Consider the following 20313-nt stretch of genomic DNA (forward strand, 5'->3'; position numbering starts at 1 on the left):
ACCAGTAATATTGGACTAGGGTCCACCATAGGGACCTCATCTTGACTTCTCTAAAAAGACTCGATTTGAGGTACTAAGATTTAGAACTTCAACAAGTCTTTTTAAGATGCCACATTTCAATCCACAACAGTATCACATACACAAAGTCAGAGGAACATTATTTTAAAAGGGTTATTTTGAACAATAATCCTGATTGATGGTATAAGATTTTTTCTGGGGAAACAATTATCAAGACTAGAATCATAGGCTGGTAAAGGATTTTGCTGAAAATGAGCTTTAAAAGTTGAAGAGGATGAGGTACTAAATAAAATCTATCTAAATATTTTGGAACCCTTCATGAAAATGCTCTCAAAACCCACAAATTAATTTAGTCAGCAGCCTGTATTGTGTAGACTTTTTTGTTTGCCTTCTCTTCTTTGTACTTTATTGACTCTTGAAAGTACACAATATATTCTCTTTTCCTCTCTGACAGCTGTGAAAGCTAATCGTGGAAATGAGAGCAGAAGGCTCTACATGAAGCTGTGCATCACCTCCTCCGGAGTGACTGCTCACTTATGAGGAAGTGATTGCAATTGAGGTTCTGACTGGAACTCTGTAGCTCCAAGTGAACAGGAAATTACCCATCAATTAAATGAGATTTGAGAGTAAAACTATTTATTTTAGAATTAAAGAAAAATCTCTTTTGTGATTAAAGCATTATATATATATATATGATGAACTTTGCAAATAGGTAACTTGTTTTATCTTCACTTTAATACAAAAATATATATAATTTATGAAAAAGAAGTATATACATTATTAGATTATAGCTAACAGTCATGGACAGGGCTGGATAGTTTTGGAATGAAGAGTAAGTTTAGCAATCTAATAACTATCTTCTTATTCTACACTGCCATGGACTTATGAAACTGAATTATCTTTATCCATGGACAGAGAAATTCAGGTTATTGACTTGTTAAGTTTCTATTAGTCCTAAAATTGTGTGCTTATATTAAATTAAAAATGGTAAAAACTTTAGGAGAAATGAAAAAAATAAAATCTTTGAGAAGATTCTCTACTCAAGATGCTTTTCTATTCAGTTTAAAGTGTATAGCTCATTTTTGGTCTGGAATAGAAATTCTTCAAATTAGTGATGATCAGTGAAACACATACAAAGGTATAATACCAACCAAGATTACAACTGTCATATATTGTTGTGTGGTGGCTAAAGCAGAATTTTTTAAAATGATTTAAAATGAATGTGTATCTTGCTGTTTTATAACAAATGATGAATTAATATATGAATTTTATATAGCTCTTTGAGTGCTGACCTATTTAAAATTTTGTGTATAACTTTATTGCCAATACCTCCCATAACCAAAAAGTGCCATAAACATGAAAATTTGATGAATTTATTAACGGAGAAACCAGCAAAATCTATTAGAAATAACTGTATTCCATAACATTTTTATAATACAAAGGTATAAGCTTGCTTATTTATCCATCTGATTTCTTTTGGTTTGCACATTCAAGCAGGTTTAGTCCCATCTGTTAGTTCTGATGCCATGTATGAGTTCTATAGTTTTGTTAATCACATTCATTTGCAAACCATCTATTGAAGAATACAGTAATCTATACAAATCAATACTTTAAAATGTTTGACAACATATCTTGATTTTTGAAGAAAGAGCAGAGAGATCAGCCAAAAGTTCTGTCAACTTGGCCTGAATGCCCATGGTTGGCCCTGAGGGAGGGTTTTGACCTGTAAGATAAGAAACACATGGGTCAGGCACACTGTGAGCTCTGACACTGCAGAAAAGGACACTGCAGAAAAGGCCCCTTACCGCTGGATTGCAGGCCAATGCACCGTAACAAGCACAGAGCACAGCTTCCAGAGTGCTGGAGAGCTACCATATGGGAGAGGGAGAGACGTGCTTAGATTTAGTTGAGCCTAATGTCCTGGCCAAGGAAAGGTCAGAGTCTGGGCAAGTGCAGGAACAACAGGGTCATGCCAACTATATGCCAGACAACAGGGCCCCTCCAAATGGTGGATTCCATTTGCTTTTAATTATTGGCATACCAAGGGGACTTTTGTTTCTTGTGAATAAGAATGACAAACAAATTAAGCTTTAGCAGGTGCAACAAGCTTATTTTGTCCCAAGCTAAAACAGTCCTAGCTAAGATGAAACTTGCCAAAACAGAGCTGTTGACAGGGAGGAACTTTTTTCTTCTTCCATATTAAAACTTCTGGTTGTAGGTTCTAAGCACAGAGATGCACAAGTGTGATTATGGTAACACTTTATTTTAAATTTAGAGTGATTTCTAAGGCAGACACTGACACTTGCATTGTTTTGATAAAAGAAATCTTGAACCTTGGTATTTGAGCTCAGTGTTGCCAAAGTTTGAAGTTTCCATCCAAGAAACTTCAATGGCTCTCTGCCATTTGAACAGTTCTCTAGAGCACATGGATTCAGCTGCTTCACTAAGCAGTATTATGGTGCCATTTCTGAAGGGGATAATGAAATTGCAGCAGACAAGACTGTGCCTGTAAATCAAAACTTAGACTGGGAGGAACCAGATTTCCCACCAGGGTAAAAGGAAGGAGGCATTAATATGCTAATTTGAATCTGAATTCAGTGTCCTTGCTCTTTTGATTTTGTATTAATGCTCTCATTCATGCCCATGCACACATCAATTGGAAATCCTTTAGTGGAATGGACAACCAGCTGTCTGAGGTGGGCGAGGTCTGGTCCCTCACAGAGGCAGAGCCAGATTAGGCGTTCTCCTGGGGATCTAGCCAATCAGAGTTCCAAAAGCACAGCTTATCTCACACAAACTTGGTTCCCCCTAGAGAAACTTTTAAAGAGGTTTTATTTTTGCCAAGATATTCTTTTGGTCTTTAGCTTAATTAATAGTGATCCAAATGAAGCAACAGAAGCTATTTGTGGTCATGTGTGAATGCTGATGTCCTTCCCTTATTTTGTGAGGTATTTATATTGGACTAGGAACTTAGTAACTCAGAAACACTTAAAAAAAAAAAAAAAACTGACTGTGGGAAGGAAAAATAATGTCTGCACATTGTAAGGTTTTGTTGCCTCCTGCTTTCCACGGATTTTTAATTATTTAGGACATTTTAACAAATTGTGAAGTTTTTAAATGCTTAAAACCAAGGTGTGCTTATTATGCCTATTCCACATTATCAATAAGTAGCATTGCCCTAGAAGATGAAAATAGTTCTGTTAATATTTTAGAATTCCACTTATTCAAAAATATTCAGATTCCCATTATATGACAGACCATGTGAAGAGCCACAATGAAAAAAATAAAATAAGAGGGCATAGTACTTAACAGAGATTTCGTCTACAGGGAAGACAGACATATGACCAACTGCAGCATTATTGTTTAATTGCTAAAATAGAATTATGCATATTCTGCATTTGGTGCATGAGATAAGTAGAAATCAAAGAACATTTTACAGAAGAAGAGCCATCTGAGTTAGAATTGTAAGTTGCATGGAAATGAGAAAATGTGGGTATGGGATTTCTAAGTTGAAGGACAAGCAGTAAGAGATGCAAGGGTAAGTATAGGGTACCCAGTGTGCTTGTGGGCCTTTAAGAATTTTCCTATAGTGAGAATAAATTTCAAGGGGAAATTCCTGTAGCTAACATTGGGTTGATAAGCAAATATCGGATCACTAAAGCAGTAACATTTCATGTAGCACACTATGTAATAGATACCATGTTACGAGAGAGATTATACAATTGACTTGTCACTGGTCAATGGTATAATCACATTTTCATGTTGGAAACTTTACTCTGAGAGACAAAAGTCTAAATCTGAATTTTGAAGAGCCTAGTAATATTATAGTATTCATAAGTATAATAATACATTTTCAAGACAGACATCCTATTTCAACTTGGAAATGGTTTCTTTTGTCTTTCTCCTTCCCATGCGTAATTTCTTTGCTTCTCTCACAATTTTAAACATCTCTTCTACCAAGGGGCCTTCTGCAAACACACAAACTAGATTAGGTCTCATTTTATACATTGACATACCACCCTGAATATTTTCTTCATAGCAATTGTACTAACGTTGATAAACTGTCTTTGTAATTATTTGTTTAGCATCCATCATCCATTAGTTTGTTGACATCATACTGACAGGGATGGTGTCTATCTTGCTTAACAACATTTTAAGCACATGGCAGGTGCTCTTTTTATGTCATTGTGTAAATAAATGATAGTTAAGGGATGCTATATTGGAATAAAGGAGATGGGTAGGAGGAATATTAATAGGATAGGTTAGAAGAGCTAGCCTGAACAAAAGTGGGAAATAAAGATGAATCCTGGATGAGTCCCCTGTTCCTAGCTTGGATAATTGGAGGTGCCATTAACAAAAGTTATAACTAAATTGTGGGGTAGGATTATGTTTTAAATTTGAGCTCTGCTAAATTAATAATTGGATCACAGCTTATGGTCAATTAAATCTAGTCTTCCTTGAAAGGATTTGGTGTCATCCCAAGTGTATTTTTTAAAAACTTTTAGTGTGGAATGTATTTGTACAATATTAACACATATTGCTTAGACTGATTATTCTGTGCTTCAGTTTCAGATTATCTCTGAATTTTTATTTTTCCTCTAGCATTCAATTGGGCTCCTTTGGCTTATAGCATGATATATATGTCATATATATATATATCATAAATATCATATATATATATATATGTATGTATTTTTTCCCAAACCATTAAATTGAAGTTAGAAATTTGGAAAAGCTGAGGGATATTCTTATCTTTGCAATGAGACTTGGTTTGGGTACAGGTTTTTCCTTAGAAAGAAAATTAAAACTCTGCCATTATCTTAACATTTAAAGTCTCTTACTATATAAAACCTCTTGCCAGCTCAAAAAAGATTTCCAAAGGCAGCAGATAAGGAATTGAAATTAAATCTGCCATGTAATCATTTGATTTATTTTGTTTATTTAAATTAAAAGTATTGTGTGGTTTTTTGCAGTTACACACAGAGAAAAAGAAAAAGAAAAAGAAAAAGAAAAAGTAAAAGAAAAACCTGAAAAGAAAGGTATGCAGTTATTCTTAGTTTTTTTTTTCAACTTGGTTCTTTTACCTTAGTAGACTTCTTCCTGTTTACATCAGAGCTTAGAGGATCATAAATTTGAAATAGATATATTTTATGAAACTTTCTTTCTAATTCAATATGAATAGTATAATTTCCAGATTGAAGAAAATAAAATATTTGAGACTCTTGAATTGTGTTACCTATTGATGTTCTAGAAATATTTTATATTTCCTTTGGCAGTCCAGACATTACTAATAATTTACTCAAGCTTAAAAAAATTCAATCATATTTTGCATTTAACTTTAACTCATAAAAATTCCATTCAATATATGATGTGAAGTAAATTTTAATTTAATTTTTTTCTCTTATTTTAAAATGGATAATGTCTAGGATATATCTGGGAAATATTTCAGTTGATTTATGTTTTCACAATATTCACACCCCGATGAGTTACTTTATTTGTGAAATATTTCATTTGGCTAGATTTTTTTGGTGATATTTAGGAATCAGATCAGTTGAAACATGCTTGAATCTTTTTTATTCTGTACTCACACTTGAAAATTTGAATTAAATAGTTATTATTTAATTAACATAGTGATAATATACATGAATTTCAATACAACTATCTTTGATACTGAAATAGGTGTCCATTCCTCATCTGTGATTGAGTTACATAGAATTATTGGCATCAGGTTCTGGGAACTCTGACTAAATGAAATATTTTGTTATTTTTTATGTTTCATTCAAAACTTGCATTGTCTAAATATTTTTATTAAAATAAACTGAGAATTTTTTACCCCAAACTATAAATGTTGCAGGAAATTTGTCCAAATTGAAACGCAGAAAAAAAATGCTGTATTAAAGGGTCCTTTTATTTCCTATGCACTAAAGAAGTTTGCTTCTTCTGTGATAAATTATTATATTCTAACCCATGAGCATGTGTGAATAGAATACTGCTTAGCTTTATGTAGTACTTTTCTAACAACCTATATCTGATAATCCCAAATCTAGTGGAGATGACTGTGGTGTAGGCTGAGAGGTGAAGAGGATGAAACCCTGGAAGGGGGTTTGCAGAGTTCACTAGGTAACTCTATAGCTGCCAGGGTCATGGGGTTGTCAACTGGGCATTGTACCTCAAACTTTGTATGAATCTTGCATCAACTTCAGAATTCTGGTGAAACAATTCATAGACTGTATTTTAAAGAAAAAGTATTTTAAATGCATATTTTAATTACATTTTCCTTTTATACAATCAAGCTGATAGACATTAATATTCTTATATAGTTGGAGAAATGGAAATAATTGGGCCTCCAATTTTTTCTTCTAATAATTTGGCTTTTTCTCTAACCCAACCCAATAATTCTCATTATTATTCTCTAGTAAGTGGTATGTATGTGGTAGAAATGTGTGGTCATTTGGGAAATTACCAAGCCACAGTTTTGTATAATTGAAATATAAGAATAAGATATGCATGCTGTTCTTCTCAGAACTTAAACTATTTAGTAACAAGAGATTTCTCTGCAAAAGATTTCTCTGGTCTATGTAAGTAAAAATAGAAGTTAGTAAAATAAATTAATATTGGTTTATAAGTTTTTTGCATGAACAATGAGAAGATATAATAAAATTTTAGGTATCATGTGTATGGAGTGTTTAGTTAAGAAGCTGTACTTAATCAATAATCCTTTAAGATAATATTGTTCATGGCTCCCTATCAAAAATGTCTCCTATATTTGAAAAGCTTTTGGCTGTCAAAAACTCTGTGGACTGGAAGGCATGTGGTAAGCAGAAGCTAGAGCAGCTAAGCATGTACTCAATGAATAGGGCAGTCTACCAGCTAGATTTATACTTAATTGTGTCCTTGTTAAGAAACACTGTTTCTCACTGTTTAATCAAAATTCTAGCTCTGATTTAAATTATTTTTATTAATCCTAAAGAGAGTGCTTCTTCCTGGTAAAATGATAACTCTTTTGACAAATTTTTATAAAATTGCTTTCATTCAGCTTACCTTTCCTGAAAATTTTATTTGTAGTTATTTTAAAAAGATGGCAAGACTAGTTTCAAAATTCTCTCTAGTCTTAATGCGAAGTCTCTAAACTTAGTTTCTATAGTTATTAATTGGATATCTCTGTATTCTTGATTTAGACTCATTAATTTCTTCAGGGTGTTTCATGATTTTGGTGGCTATAAAACTGCAGTCAAGAGAAAGCTTTGTCTTGAAGTATACTATTAAAAATGTATACTAATACAAAATTTTCTATTTAAGCAGCTCAAAAGGAAAAAACCGAGAAAAAAGAAAAATCAGACACAAAGACAATAGCAAAAGGTACTTTTATTATATCCTTAACAAAATTCTTTCTACTTTTCAAGATTACATTTTGAGTAACAGATAGCTGGATGATTACAAGGATTCCATTTACAGAAAACTTAATTTGACTCTACTATTTGAAATTGTATATTTAAAACTCCTTTTTGCTATGTAATAAAACATTCACAGGGATTACATGAAGGGTTAAAGATCATAAAGGGCAAAATTCTGCTCCCACATATGGGGAAGCACTTCATTTTCTTTTTTTTAAATATTCCCTAAGTATTCCATTTTATTATTGCTTTAGAATTCAATAAATAAAGTCTCGTTACATTTTTTAGCTGAAAGTCTATTTTATCTGATACGAATATGGCTGCCCCTTCTTTTCTTTGGGTGCCATTTGCTTATAGGATTGTTTTCCGACCTTTTGAGCCTGTGTTTATTTTTGGAGCTTAGGTGGATCTCCTGGAAACAGTAGAAAGTTGGATTTTGTTTGCTGATCCAAAGACAATCAAAGTTGTCTTTTGATTGGTGGGTGAGTCCTGTCCCTTTACGTTAGGGTGATTGTTAATGTATGAGGGCTTGCTACTGTCATTTTGTCAGGTAATGAGATGTATCCATTTATCTCCTTTTTTCTCCCAGGCTTGCTTTATGTTTCCATATAAACATCAATATTTTTATTTAATTTTTTTGAAAAATATTGTTGGTATTTTGGTAAGACTTGCATTAAATTTATATATTGCTTTTATTAGATTAGTCACTTTGATTATACTGAGTCTGCCCATCCATTACCTCGAATATCTTCCCGTGTCCTTATGTTGCCATATAAATCCTTTAAAAACATCCCATATTTCTTGTTGTATAAGCCCTTCACCTCCTTGGTTAGGTCAATTCTGGGATATTTAAATTTATTTAAACAAATATGAATGGAATTATTTCCTTAATTTCTTTGCCTTCTCAATCATTTGGCAAATGACTTTTTCATTCTTTGATTTCTAACATGTAAAATGAGAATTATATAGTAGTCAATTCTGCTATACATTAAGCTTGGTAAGTTATAGGGAAACTTGAAGTATACAGGGTATATACAGGGTGTATGGCTATATGAATATAATATTAGAAATTTCTGTGTACTTAATTTTCAGGTTCCAAATTCTTTTCCTCAAATTGGTTTACTCAGCTGCACAACTTCCTTAAATGAAGAGACAGATACAGGGTGAATTTTTTTTTTGAATGCAAAGAAATTGAAGTGTAGAGAGATTAAACAGCTGTCAATTCTTGAATGAATTAGAGATGAAATTTGTAATATCCTACTCTAAAAAGTTTAGTATATCTAGTATGTATTTATATAAATATACTAATATAGTATCTTTAATTTACTGGGTAATGCTGCTTTTCCACTATGGCATTAGGTTTTTGATTCTTACCCAGTCACTAATGTGCAATGGGTAATGCTGATGTCATTCTTTCTATTAGTCCATTTTTATTTCCATTTGACAAAGTTATGAATTAAATTCATATATAGAGCTGGGTGATTTGAAAGCGTGACAATACTTTTTGACTTTTTGTTTTGTTTATTCATTACTTGTAAACTTAAGTCACATAAATTCTTTTTGAGAAAAAACAGGTTAGGTTTCTTGAATGACTCTTAAGATTTTTCAATTGTAACAAAATGATTACATTCTTTTAAAAGTTCTCCTTTGTTGGCTGTTGGTGTGGGCATTGTCTCTCACTGAACTTGTTTCTATATAAATCCTGGGCATATTTCAAATGCTTCCTTTTGACATGCAAAATTCCTACTATATACAAAATAATAGTTTCATGTAAAATTAAGAATCCAAATTATAAAAAAAAGAATCCAAATTATAAATGAGTTACATTATTTTTTAGTTGTGTAATATGGCACTCCCTACACTCAGATAATAGTCACAAGTATTTATGTCAACAATACTATATTTTATTGTTTTTCTTTTCTCTTTCTTTTTAGCAACCAATGACAGAATGATATATTGGAAAAAAAACAAAAATAACCTTAACTTTTCTATAATTCTGTACAGAAGAGAAGAAAGTGAAGACTAAGGAAAAGACTGAAGAGAAGACTAAAAAGGAAGTGAAAGGTGGAAAACAAGAGAAAGTGAAGCAAACAGCTGCAAAAGCAAAAGAAGTACAGAAATCACCTAAATCCAAAGAAAAGGAAGAGAAAGACACTGCAGGTGTATCTAAGCTTGACCAGAAAGGTAAACATTGAGAGGAGGAGGTTGGAATTTCTAAGACAAAACTGGGCAAGAGTAGATGGTAGATGCAGTGAAATTAAAAACTGGAAAGACTAAGATGAGACTTCAAATGGGAATAAAATACTTGCATAAGAAAATATACCTGAAACAAAAAATAATGAATTGGCTATTAATACTTATTTGTAGAAATATTAAAATGTTTCCACAAATCTAATGATGCATTTGGAAATATTTTTAAAGGGGGATATCAGTATCTGGAGTTATTTAAAGGTTGAGGATAAATGCTGAATTCTTGCGCTATGGGATCTATATAAAGAGGTAGAACAAAAATTGTAGGCATCTTGCTCTTTGGAGAACTGTATTCCAAAGAAATGATGAAATTCTCAGTATTTTAAAGGGGTATATGTTCGATTCTTACAAAATAAAAATATCATAAAAACTGTACATACATTCCTGTTGGCCTCTGTGAGAACACATCATTTAGCCTATAGATTAAATAATTAAACTCAACTCAATAAGAACAAAGTGACAAGAGAAAGAATTCTCAAATTTCATTCTAGCTGTCACTGTCTGAATTTATGACTTTAGAAACTCTGTACCTGACATATTGTAGAGTTCTTCAACAAGATTATATCAAACTTACATCCTGACTTCACAGAAATAAAGCATTTAAATGGAGGTGGAGGGGCCTCCCTGGTGGCACAAGGGGTTAAGACACAACCTATGATGCTATCAGCAGCCACTGCATCACGCGTTCGATCCCCAGCCAGGGAGGAGACCCTCAGAGCACAGCAGACCTCTCCTGACTTGCCTGCTACCCCCCTCAGCAGTGTATTTCATCAGTCTGCCTGTTCTGTTCCCTGCTCTGTCTCTGGTGAATCCTCTTGCCCTCCACACCTCTGACTTGTATTCCAGTTCTGTGTACATACATAAATAAATCTTTTAAAAAAAATAAAATAAATGGAAGTAGAGTATAAATCTGAAATTATTTATGGAAAGGTGCTATGTAAATATGAGTGGTAGAATTTTTAGAAAGTGGCTGAGGGTCTCATTGTCTCACCTTCTGCCCCGTGTTGAATCCTCCTTCCCTAAATCCATTCCTAGCTCCAGGAATAGCTGCTACACAAACCTGAGGCTCCCTGTACAGAGATTCGATCCCTTTACATGGCAAAATGTATTTTTTAAAAGGAATGTAAGGAAAGGAAGAAGAAAGTAAATACTTTGTTCGATATTTTAGTGATCCACAAAATTTTAATTTAATTGGTTATTATCTATTTCAAGGTAATTTTTAAAAACATGAGTGGAATTTAATTTTTGGAATCCTAACATCTTTCTTCAATGTTGAATATGATTATATTGCCTTAAAAAATAAAAAATATTAATTATTGCATATCTTAAAACTATGTCACTCATGAACTTTCCCTACTTTGGGTAGGGAAAAGGATATAGTAAATAAAGGAAAGGGCTATTTTCATGTTAGAAAATAGGAAATTTGGTATTTTGATTCATTGATATATTTATTTAAAATGTTTTTGGAGGTTCTAAAGTACTTTGTTTTAGACTGCCCTTTAATAATAAAAATAATCACAAGAAACCAGCTGAGGGCCTCCCCAGTGGCGCAGTGGTTGAGCACTGGGTTGCGATGCTGCCTGCGGCCTCTGCGGCGCCGGTTCGATCCCCGGCTGCTCCCCGGCCACCAGAGGAGGGTCCCACATGGCGCAGCAGACCTCTCCTGCCGCCCGCTGCTCCCCTCAGCAGTGTACTTCGGTCCTTCTGCCTGCTCTGCTCCCCGCTCTGGCTCTGGTGAATTCTCTCACCCTCCCGCGCTCTGACTGTACCCAGTGCATGTATAAACAGAACAAACAAACAAACAAACAAATAAATAAATAAAACATGCCTCTATTAAAAAAAAAAAAAAAAAAGAAAAGGAACTTTAAAAAAAAAAAAAGAAACCAGCTGAAACCATATTAAGTATATTTTTATTTTTCATTCAAAATACAGCATACAAAAATTTATAAGGGAGTATTAAAATACCTACCAAGTTGAAACATGAGTTTAATATTTGATGTTCATTTTCAGAATTTTTTCTTTTGTTTTAGGGAACATTTTATTGATAAAGTCACACCACTACCACTAGAACATTTTCAAATATTTTTTTTTTCTGTCAACTTCACAAAAATTGTAGTTTATTCTTATCAGCAATCAGAATTATTAAAGATAACATTAGATTGCCATTTTCATCTTGATTCTATTGTTTTCATTTCCACATAAAGAGCTATTTATCCATCAAAAGGAGATTCTAATCAGAATTAGAAACAAAAGTACAAATGTGATTTTTATCAGCTAAATGAATGCATTTGCTAAAACAAGCTTCCCTGTTAAGTACAGCCACTATCAATTAAATCAATGTGTCATTAAGTAAGTAAGCAAAATACTAACTCTAATAGCAGCTCAGACATACAATTTTTTAAAAAAATTAACCAAAGTTTTAAAAGCATTTATTTACTTGAAGCAGTAAGTTACATATAGATTTCTATTTTTTTTTTTTTTTTTTTTTTTAGTTAATAGGGGCCATGGGTATTTTACTCATTTGGAAACAAATTTTCACATGAAACACATATACTTATTGGCATTGTTTATTTATAGAGTATCCATGCATATATATTTATGTATGGTTACTCTTAATATTGTACATAAAACAATATATTTCTACCTAAAGCATTGCAGATAAGATGCAATTGTATGTACACACCTATCAAAAACTTATAAACATATATATGTACCACATAATCTCATTTTAATGGACCAATCTAAATCTGTTTAAAGTAAAATAAGAAGGATTGGCATGATCAGACATTGCTCCTTGATTTTTCTGATGGTTTGTCACAAATCTGTGGGAAAGAAAAAAGCTGATCTCCCAATTGCTATACTTATACATTTTTAAATTTTCTTTTTTCATTTTATTTTGGAAAATCATTATCTATATATTTGTGTCAAGTAGAGCAAGTATAGCTAGAGTGGATTTGCTATATAGATACATGCTGCAATTTCATTAAATGTTTTTTAAAAATTTCCTTTCTGTTGATATTCTGAACCTAGAATGCATTTTCTTTCTACTGCCTCTCCCAGGGAACACCAACAAGACAGTAGTTGAATTACATCAATTGTAGCTCCTGAGAATCACAAAGGGGATATGTAGACAGCAAATATTATTCCTAGGAGGATGTTCATTTGGGGAAAAGATACTAAGAAGTGGTGATCAAATATGAAATTATGTTATATGAACGGCATCACCTAACTATGAGTTAAAAAGATGGGACAGTTCAAATTTTATCTAGGAAAAAATCCCTGTCATAATATTTGAATTACATTTAAAGAAACATTTCTAGGGTCTCCCCTGGTGGCGCAGGCGATTGAGCGCAGCGCTGTGAAGCTGTCAGCAGCCTTTGCAGCGCTGGTTTGATCCCAGCCTGCCGGCGAAGGTCCCACAAGGTGAAGCAGACCTCTCCTGTCTCACCCGCTGCTCCCCTTAGCAGTGTATTTCGTCAGTCTGCCTGTTCTGTTCCCTGCTCTGTTTCTGGTGAATCCTCTCACCCTCCCTTGCATCCGGCCTATACCCTGGTTCTTGTATAAATAAATAAATAAATCTTTAAAAAAAAAGGAAACATTTCTATAAAATTAATATCTTAAAGTCAGGACAGCTTTATTTTGCTTTATCTGTATTTACATTAGAAATTGCTCCACATATTATACCTGCCTACAATTTTTAAAATATTTTTTATTTATTTATGAATACAAGAACTAGGGTGTAGGTTAGAGGTGCAGGGGGTGAGAGGATTCACCAGACACAGAGTGGGGGGCAGAACAGGCAGATCTACTGGAATACACTGCTGAGGGGAGTAAAGGGTGAGATAGGAGAAGTCTGCTGCGCCATATGGGTGCCTCCTTGGCCGGAACAGAACTCATGCTGCAGTGGATGGTGATATTTGATAGTGCTGAGACTTTAACCCCTGTGCCACCAGGGAGGCTCTGCCTACAATTTTTATATGTTTTGTTTCTGATCCCAGGACCTGAGAACCATATAGTATGGGAGAGAGTCAATGTGCTAGAGTATTGAGGAACTCATTGATTCTGAGATTGATCTGAGAATTAGTCTCCTTTCCACTACCCACTACATTTGCTGGAAATATACTTTGATTCAGCAATCAAAATACATACAAAAATTTGAATCTTTCATAGTTTCACTTACTCATATTTATGTACTAATGAAAAAGATTATATTCTGACATTACAATAAAGATCTTTATTTTATTCTTAGACCTGGTAGAGTTTCATAATAATATAGATTACTCTAAAAACATTGGCTATACTTGAAAGAATGAATTTTACAAATATATTTGTATGTGAATTTATGCTGACAAGTTTAATTTCAAATGTTTGACATACATAATTTGGAGAACTTAAAGATGTGTTATGTTGTATATATTCAATAAACTCTCTTGCTCTTACAGCTGCTTTTGGAATTGTTGGAATGATAAAATCCCTATTTAGAAATATTAAATGTAAATGATCTTGAACAGGTTAATTTTATCAAATGCAAGTTGTAAAGAAAGTATGATAAAATTTATAAATATAATCCATCAACTGAAATTTGGTTAGGAATGATCTCTGCAGAATTTAAAGTTATGTGAGAACTGGAAGTTCAACTCACTATCTTTATATTAGAGAAAGATTGAAAACAACTCTTGAAATAATTTTTGATCAAATCTATCCAAAATGCTCCAATCCTGTGCTTATTTCCTTTTTACTTTTTCCATCGACCATAGACTAGTCAAGACACTAGAATGATCATCTAATAAAGACTAGTCAATTTATTAGTCTAACAATAACACCATTTACTGGTGTCGATCTATTCTCCATGATTTACCCTTGTAATTAAAAAGCATATCCATGTGGAGGAACTCTAGTGCACTGAATAGGGGTTAGCCCTCCTATTTGTCTTTGTAAGAAAGCATTCTGCAGCGCCATTTAAATGGGGGAGTGAAAGTTTGGTAAAATGTTTCAAATGAGAAATAATTTCCTCTTTTCAAACATGTGTTTCATTATTGGAAGCATATATACAAATGATGAGTATTGCTTTAAATGACTTTCATAATAAAGCTGATGAATAAAGGTTCTGAATTTTTTTAAAAAGCCACTACAGTGTTACTCTGAAATAGTCTGTTTTAATTTCTTTAATTGAATTCTTTTTGTCTGAAGTAAATGGAAACTTATGTTTATGTCTTTTCCCCCGTGTGTTCATGAGTGTAATTTATTCCTTCACAGACAGTATTGTGGTCCCTAAAATAGAAATGTACTATTTTGTTTGTTTTGTTAAAAAGAAAAAAAGGAATGTGTTGATGACATTTTTTCATTGTTTTTTCTTTCTACTCTATCAGATCAGTATGCGTTCTGTCGATATATGATTGACATGTTTGTCCATGGGGATTTAAAACCAGGTATTCCAAATAATTCTTGTACTTGTCTGTTTTAATAGTCTTTGTTTCTAAGATTGTTGATATTTTATATATTAAGTTGTATTTTCATTAAAACTAGCATAATGCATGTGTAGATTTAAAATAAAAAGCTGAAGTAAAACATTGACATTGAGGGGCCTTTAATTTTACTTTTTTTTACTGCATGGCCTTCTGCAAATTTAGTCAGCTGAATGCTAAAAAAAAGTGCTAATATCTTTATATACAATAAAGGGCTAATATCTTTAATAATATCTTGGAGTGAAGAGGAACATCTCAACATTGACAAATCCCAGTGTATATATACTACTCATTTAGTTTTATATATAATCTTTATCGTCTGTTTTGTTTAGTTGTGATGGCTTAAGAATGTTGTACATTACCCATACTTTTGCTTTCAGACCAACTAACTGTTTAATTGTACATGAGTTGATTCAATATTCTTGATAAGTATGAGGGGCTTTTTTTGATAAAATAAAAGGCCATAGAGAAATTTAATAAAATTTAATAATAGCATATATGCCACCTGTATACATGGAGAGACCATGAATTTTTAAATGTCATTGTCTGAGGAAAATAATGTTTTCTTTGTGCAGCCTAAATTATTCATAATAGTAATTGATCATAAAATATAATTTCTAGGAAAATCACATGACACAAGAGTAGTGTATTGTCAAATTTAGTGATGGATGCTAACAGATTAATAGTCATGATGCCAATCATATTTTTGCAAGAAATATACCAACAGAGTAAGGCTAGAAGGAACAGCAAAACCACCTCTGCATGAGTTAAAGAAAATTTTGCTAATAACTATACAGGGAGAGAGAGCCCTTCTAAAAACATGTGAACACATTCTAAAGAGCCATGTGTTTAGCTCTAAAGCTCTGTGTAATATCCTAACACCTGAAAATAATTCCCAAATGCTGTAGGAGTATAGTTTTGCATGTCATTTTTTGACTTTCTTATTGCTATCTTATATTATCTACCTACATTCATGATCTTGATGGTTTATTTTTATGATGTATAAAAAATTAAAGACTATTTAGATCAGCATTTTTAATCTTGGATATGAGGGAAAGAAGTTGAAAAAGAAAAGTATGTATAGTGTGCCTGTCTTTTCATGTCACAAACCATATATAGCTTCATAAATATACAAAAGAAAATAATCAGCATTCTTTGCTTCATTGTTGAGGCAATATATAAAATAGAGTGACAGAGTACTAAATGTGACTTGCACTTTGAGAAACAAGGAATGAAAGAAAGATCCCATTTTGGCATATTAATTTAGAGAAAATGTAAGTGATAAGACTTTGACTCTGACTGACAATTAGAGAATAAAACAATTCCTGCCAAATTTATTGCTCTGCATGTATCCAGTATTTATAAAACATTTGTGCTTCCATCTGTTTCTGTTTGGGATTAGTGGAACACCTGTTATTGTTTAGCTAGAGTTCATTATTAATTATTGGTAATGAGTTTTTAAAGCTATAATTTGATTTTTCCCTCTGGATAAAGTATTTTCTTTGTAGAATAATGTGACAACCTCAAAAAATAACCCAAATTACATATCAAATTTCAAAAACCTGTTGATGTATATAGACACTGTGACATACTCTTAAGTTTTGTCTCTTTATCACATCAAATAAAACTTCTAACTAAAGATGACTTAAAAACTTTCAATTAAGATTTTGTCCAAATACCTGAAAATGAACTAAATCTAATTTTCTGAAGTGAATATATACACACACACACACACACACACACACACATATATATCTTATGGTCAGCAACAATCCTACCACAAGTACAGAGACTATCTTAAGCCAGCATAAGCTATGAGATTCAGTTCATTATATTGTATCTAATTAAAATTCTCCTGTATTGACTCATTCTACATTAAGTTGAGAAATTAAAATTCAATTTTTTTAATTTTTAATTTTTAAATTATATTACTTTTATTGAGGTAATGTTGATTTATAATAGTGTACCTAATTTAGGGGCATAAATTCACATCACTTCAAATGTGTGTTACCATACCACCCCTGCCACCAAAGCACCCATAATTCTCCACCATTAGCTTTTGGAGTATCTTTGGAAGCCCCATTTTTCTGATGACTATGTCATAGTCATAGTCTGCCAATATAGAAGAAAACTGTCAGACTTTGCATTCATAAGTTAATCAAAAGTATTTCATTGTCACTGAAATTTAAAAATGGGCAAAAAAAAACTAAACAGGTTCTTCTCCAAAGAAGATATTCAAATGGTCAATAGTCACATGAAAAAATGTTCAAAATCACTTAATATTGGACAAGAGAAAGTTATAAAATGAATCCAAATTGGGAAAGAAAAAGTAAAGCTATCATTATTTGCCAATGACATAATATTCCCTGCTCTTGAACTGGAAGAATCAACATTGCCAAAATGACCATTCCTACCAAAGCAATATACAGATTCAACACAATCCCAATAAAAATATCAATGGTGTTTTTCAAAGGACTGGAACAAATACTACTGAAATCATATGGTATCACAAAAGATGCCAAATAGCAGAAGTAATCTTGACAAAGAAGAAAGAGAATGGAGGTATTACACTTCCAGACTTCAAGTTTTATTATAAAGCCATAATAATTAAAACAGCCTGGTACAAGAACAAAAACAAACATGCAGGCCAATGGAATAGAATTGAAAGGTCAGAAATAGACCCACATGTGTATGGACAGTTGATCTATGACAAAGGAGCCAAAAGCAAACACTGAAACAAGGATAACCTCATCAATAAATGGTGTTTGGAAAACTGAACAACTACATGAGAAGAAGAAATTAAACTATGATCTCACACCATACACAAAAACATCAACTCAAAAAATGGATGAAATACTTGTTTATAAAACCTAAAACCATAAAAATACATAGAAGAAAACGCGCAAAACATTTCATGACATAAGCTTTAGTGATGCCTTTAGGGATTTGTCCCCAACAGCAAGGAAAACAAAAGAGAACATAAACAGCTGGAATTGCAGCAATCTAAAGAGCTTCTGTACAGCAAAAGTAACCAAAACTAAAATGAAAAGACACCCAACTGAATGGGAGAAAATATTTGCACGCCATACATATGACAAAGGACTGATATCAAAGATCTACAAAGAACTCATAAAACTCCACAAAAACAAAATAATTCAGCTCACAAGTGGGCCAAAGAACTGAACAGACACTTCTCTAAAGAAGACATTCAAATGGTCAACAGGCACATGAAAAATGTTCACAATCATATAGTTTTAGAGAAGTATAAATCAAGATCACGATGAGATATCCACCTGACACCTGTGAGAATGGCCTGTATCTAACAGGCCAGAAACAACAAGTGTTAGTGAAGGTGTTGAGAAAATGGAAACCACACTGCTGGTGGGAATGCAAACTGGTCCAGTCCTTATGAAAACCAGTATGGGGGTGTCTCAAAACATTAAAAAATAGATCTGCCACTTGAGACAGTAATTTCGCTCTTAGGCATCTACCCCCCCCAATTAAAAAAATACTAAATCAAAAGGAAACTTGCACTTCCACATTTATTGTAGCGCTATTTACTATAGCAACCTTATGGAAACAACCCAAGTGCCCCAGAACAGATGAGTGGATCAAGAAATTGTGGTATATATTACACAGCAATCAAAAAAGATAAACTCATGATATTTGTGATGACATGAATGCTGCTTGAAGGAATGATGCTTTGTGAAATAAGTCAGAAGGAAAAAAGATAAATGCTGGATGATGTCACCCAAATGTGGGATATAAAGTAACTAAACTAATGGTCAGACAAAGACAAGCCTAAAAAATATATCCCTTGATAGCTGATTACAGAACTGAAGCACCAAGGTGGCCAGGGAATGAGGGGGGGTGGCAAGAACAAAGAGGGAAGGAAGCACAATGGTCTATAGTGGTGGAATATGGGTGAATTGGTGGGAGGTCCACTACCACAGTAATATTGGATAGGGGTATCCCAATGTTATCTCAATTAAAATAAATAAATAAAATAAGAACTGGGATGTAAAACCTGAAATCATAAACTATAAGGGATATATATGCATTCCTATGTTTATTGCAGCATGCACTTACAGTAGTCAAGTTATGGAAACAGCCTAAATATCCAAAAACAGATGAGTGGGTTAGAATGATATGGTATTTACACATAGTAAAATACTACTAAGCTATAAAAAATTATGCACTTGCACTCTTGCTATATGAGAGAATATAGATGGAACTGAAGTGGATTATGCTAATCAAAATAAGTCAGAGAGATAAAGACTGGATGATTTTAGTTGTAGGTGGAATATAAAATAAATGAAAACAAAGTCTAAATATCTGACTGTAGAACAAAATTCTATTTAAATCTAGAAAGTGAGTGCATGCTACTAAGTCTGGCACTATGGGGACCTGACCTGGAGTAACTCCATAAACACACACACACATACACATTTAATTATGGAAGAATTATGGACCCTAAAGAGCGCCTCTCTCCAGACAGACTTTTTCTGTTCCACTTCAGTAACTAAGCACATTTACCATTAGGTCTCTTGATTTGTAGATCGTCAGTATCATAAGACATATTCTGAATAGCATCTAAGCTGCCTTAGGACAAAAAGTAAAGAAGATAGTTCGTCACATTTGACTCTTTTGAAGCTGATGACCCCCACATTTTTGCTAGGGATAAAGCAAGTAGGGCTAAATGTTAGTCATTTTCTAACATCAGAACTACTGTAACTGGTCAAGGCATATATTATTTGCTACACTGAATCAATATATGCCGGGTGTATGTGTATGTGTGTGTGTGTGTGTGTTTAATAATTGAGAGTATATATTATCAAGATAAATCCTTTAGATTCATTTATCTTTATCAACTTTCTAGTAAGTTCAATTTCCTTTTTAATACTTTATAGCTAGACATATTTTTCTTAAGCAACAGTCATGCAAATGATTTAATTCATTTAGTTAGAATCTTTAAAAGAAATATCATCATCTTGCTTGACATTTTCATATTCCTCTTCATCAGCTTCCACCTGTGCCTAATGAATTACATGCATTTCTGGGCAAAGTCAACCAAGTTAAACAAGAGACAAATTTTATAAGTAAGGAATCATGTGCTCACAGGCTTCTATATATTCACTGTAAATAAAGAAATAAGTTTAAATGTTCAGTACAAGGACTAGTGAGCT

The 20313-nt window shown here is 32.9% G+C and overlaps 1 protein-coding gene across 1 annotated transcript in view; it reads left to right on the plus strand.

The window, feature by feature from the left end:
* TRDN (triadin) overlaps positions 1 to 20313 on the plus strand; it is a gene marked incomplete at both ends in the record, with an annotated part of 274757 nt that overhangs the window by 63126 nt on the left and 191318 nt on the right. Inside the window, 4 exons of the mRNA XM_084258151.1 lie at positions 4992 to 5057; positions 7318 to 7377; positions 9417 to 9596; positions 15032 to 15091. Of these exons, the coding sequence (XP_084114277.1) occupies positions 4992 to 5057; positions 7318 to 7377; positions 9417 to 9596; positions 15032 to 15091 (366 nt within the window). The remainder of the gene's footprint in view (positions 1 to 4991; positions 5058 to 7317; positions 7378 to 9416; positions 9597 to 15031; positions 15092 to 20313) is intronic.

The sequence above is a fragment of the Talpa europaea genome, assembly GCF_964194135.1.
Source record: "Talpa europaea genome assembly, chromosome: 2".
NCBI lineage: Eukaryota > Metazoa > Chordata > Mammalia > Eulipotyphla > Talpidae > Talpa > Talpa europaea.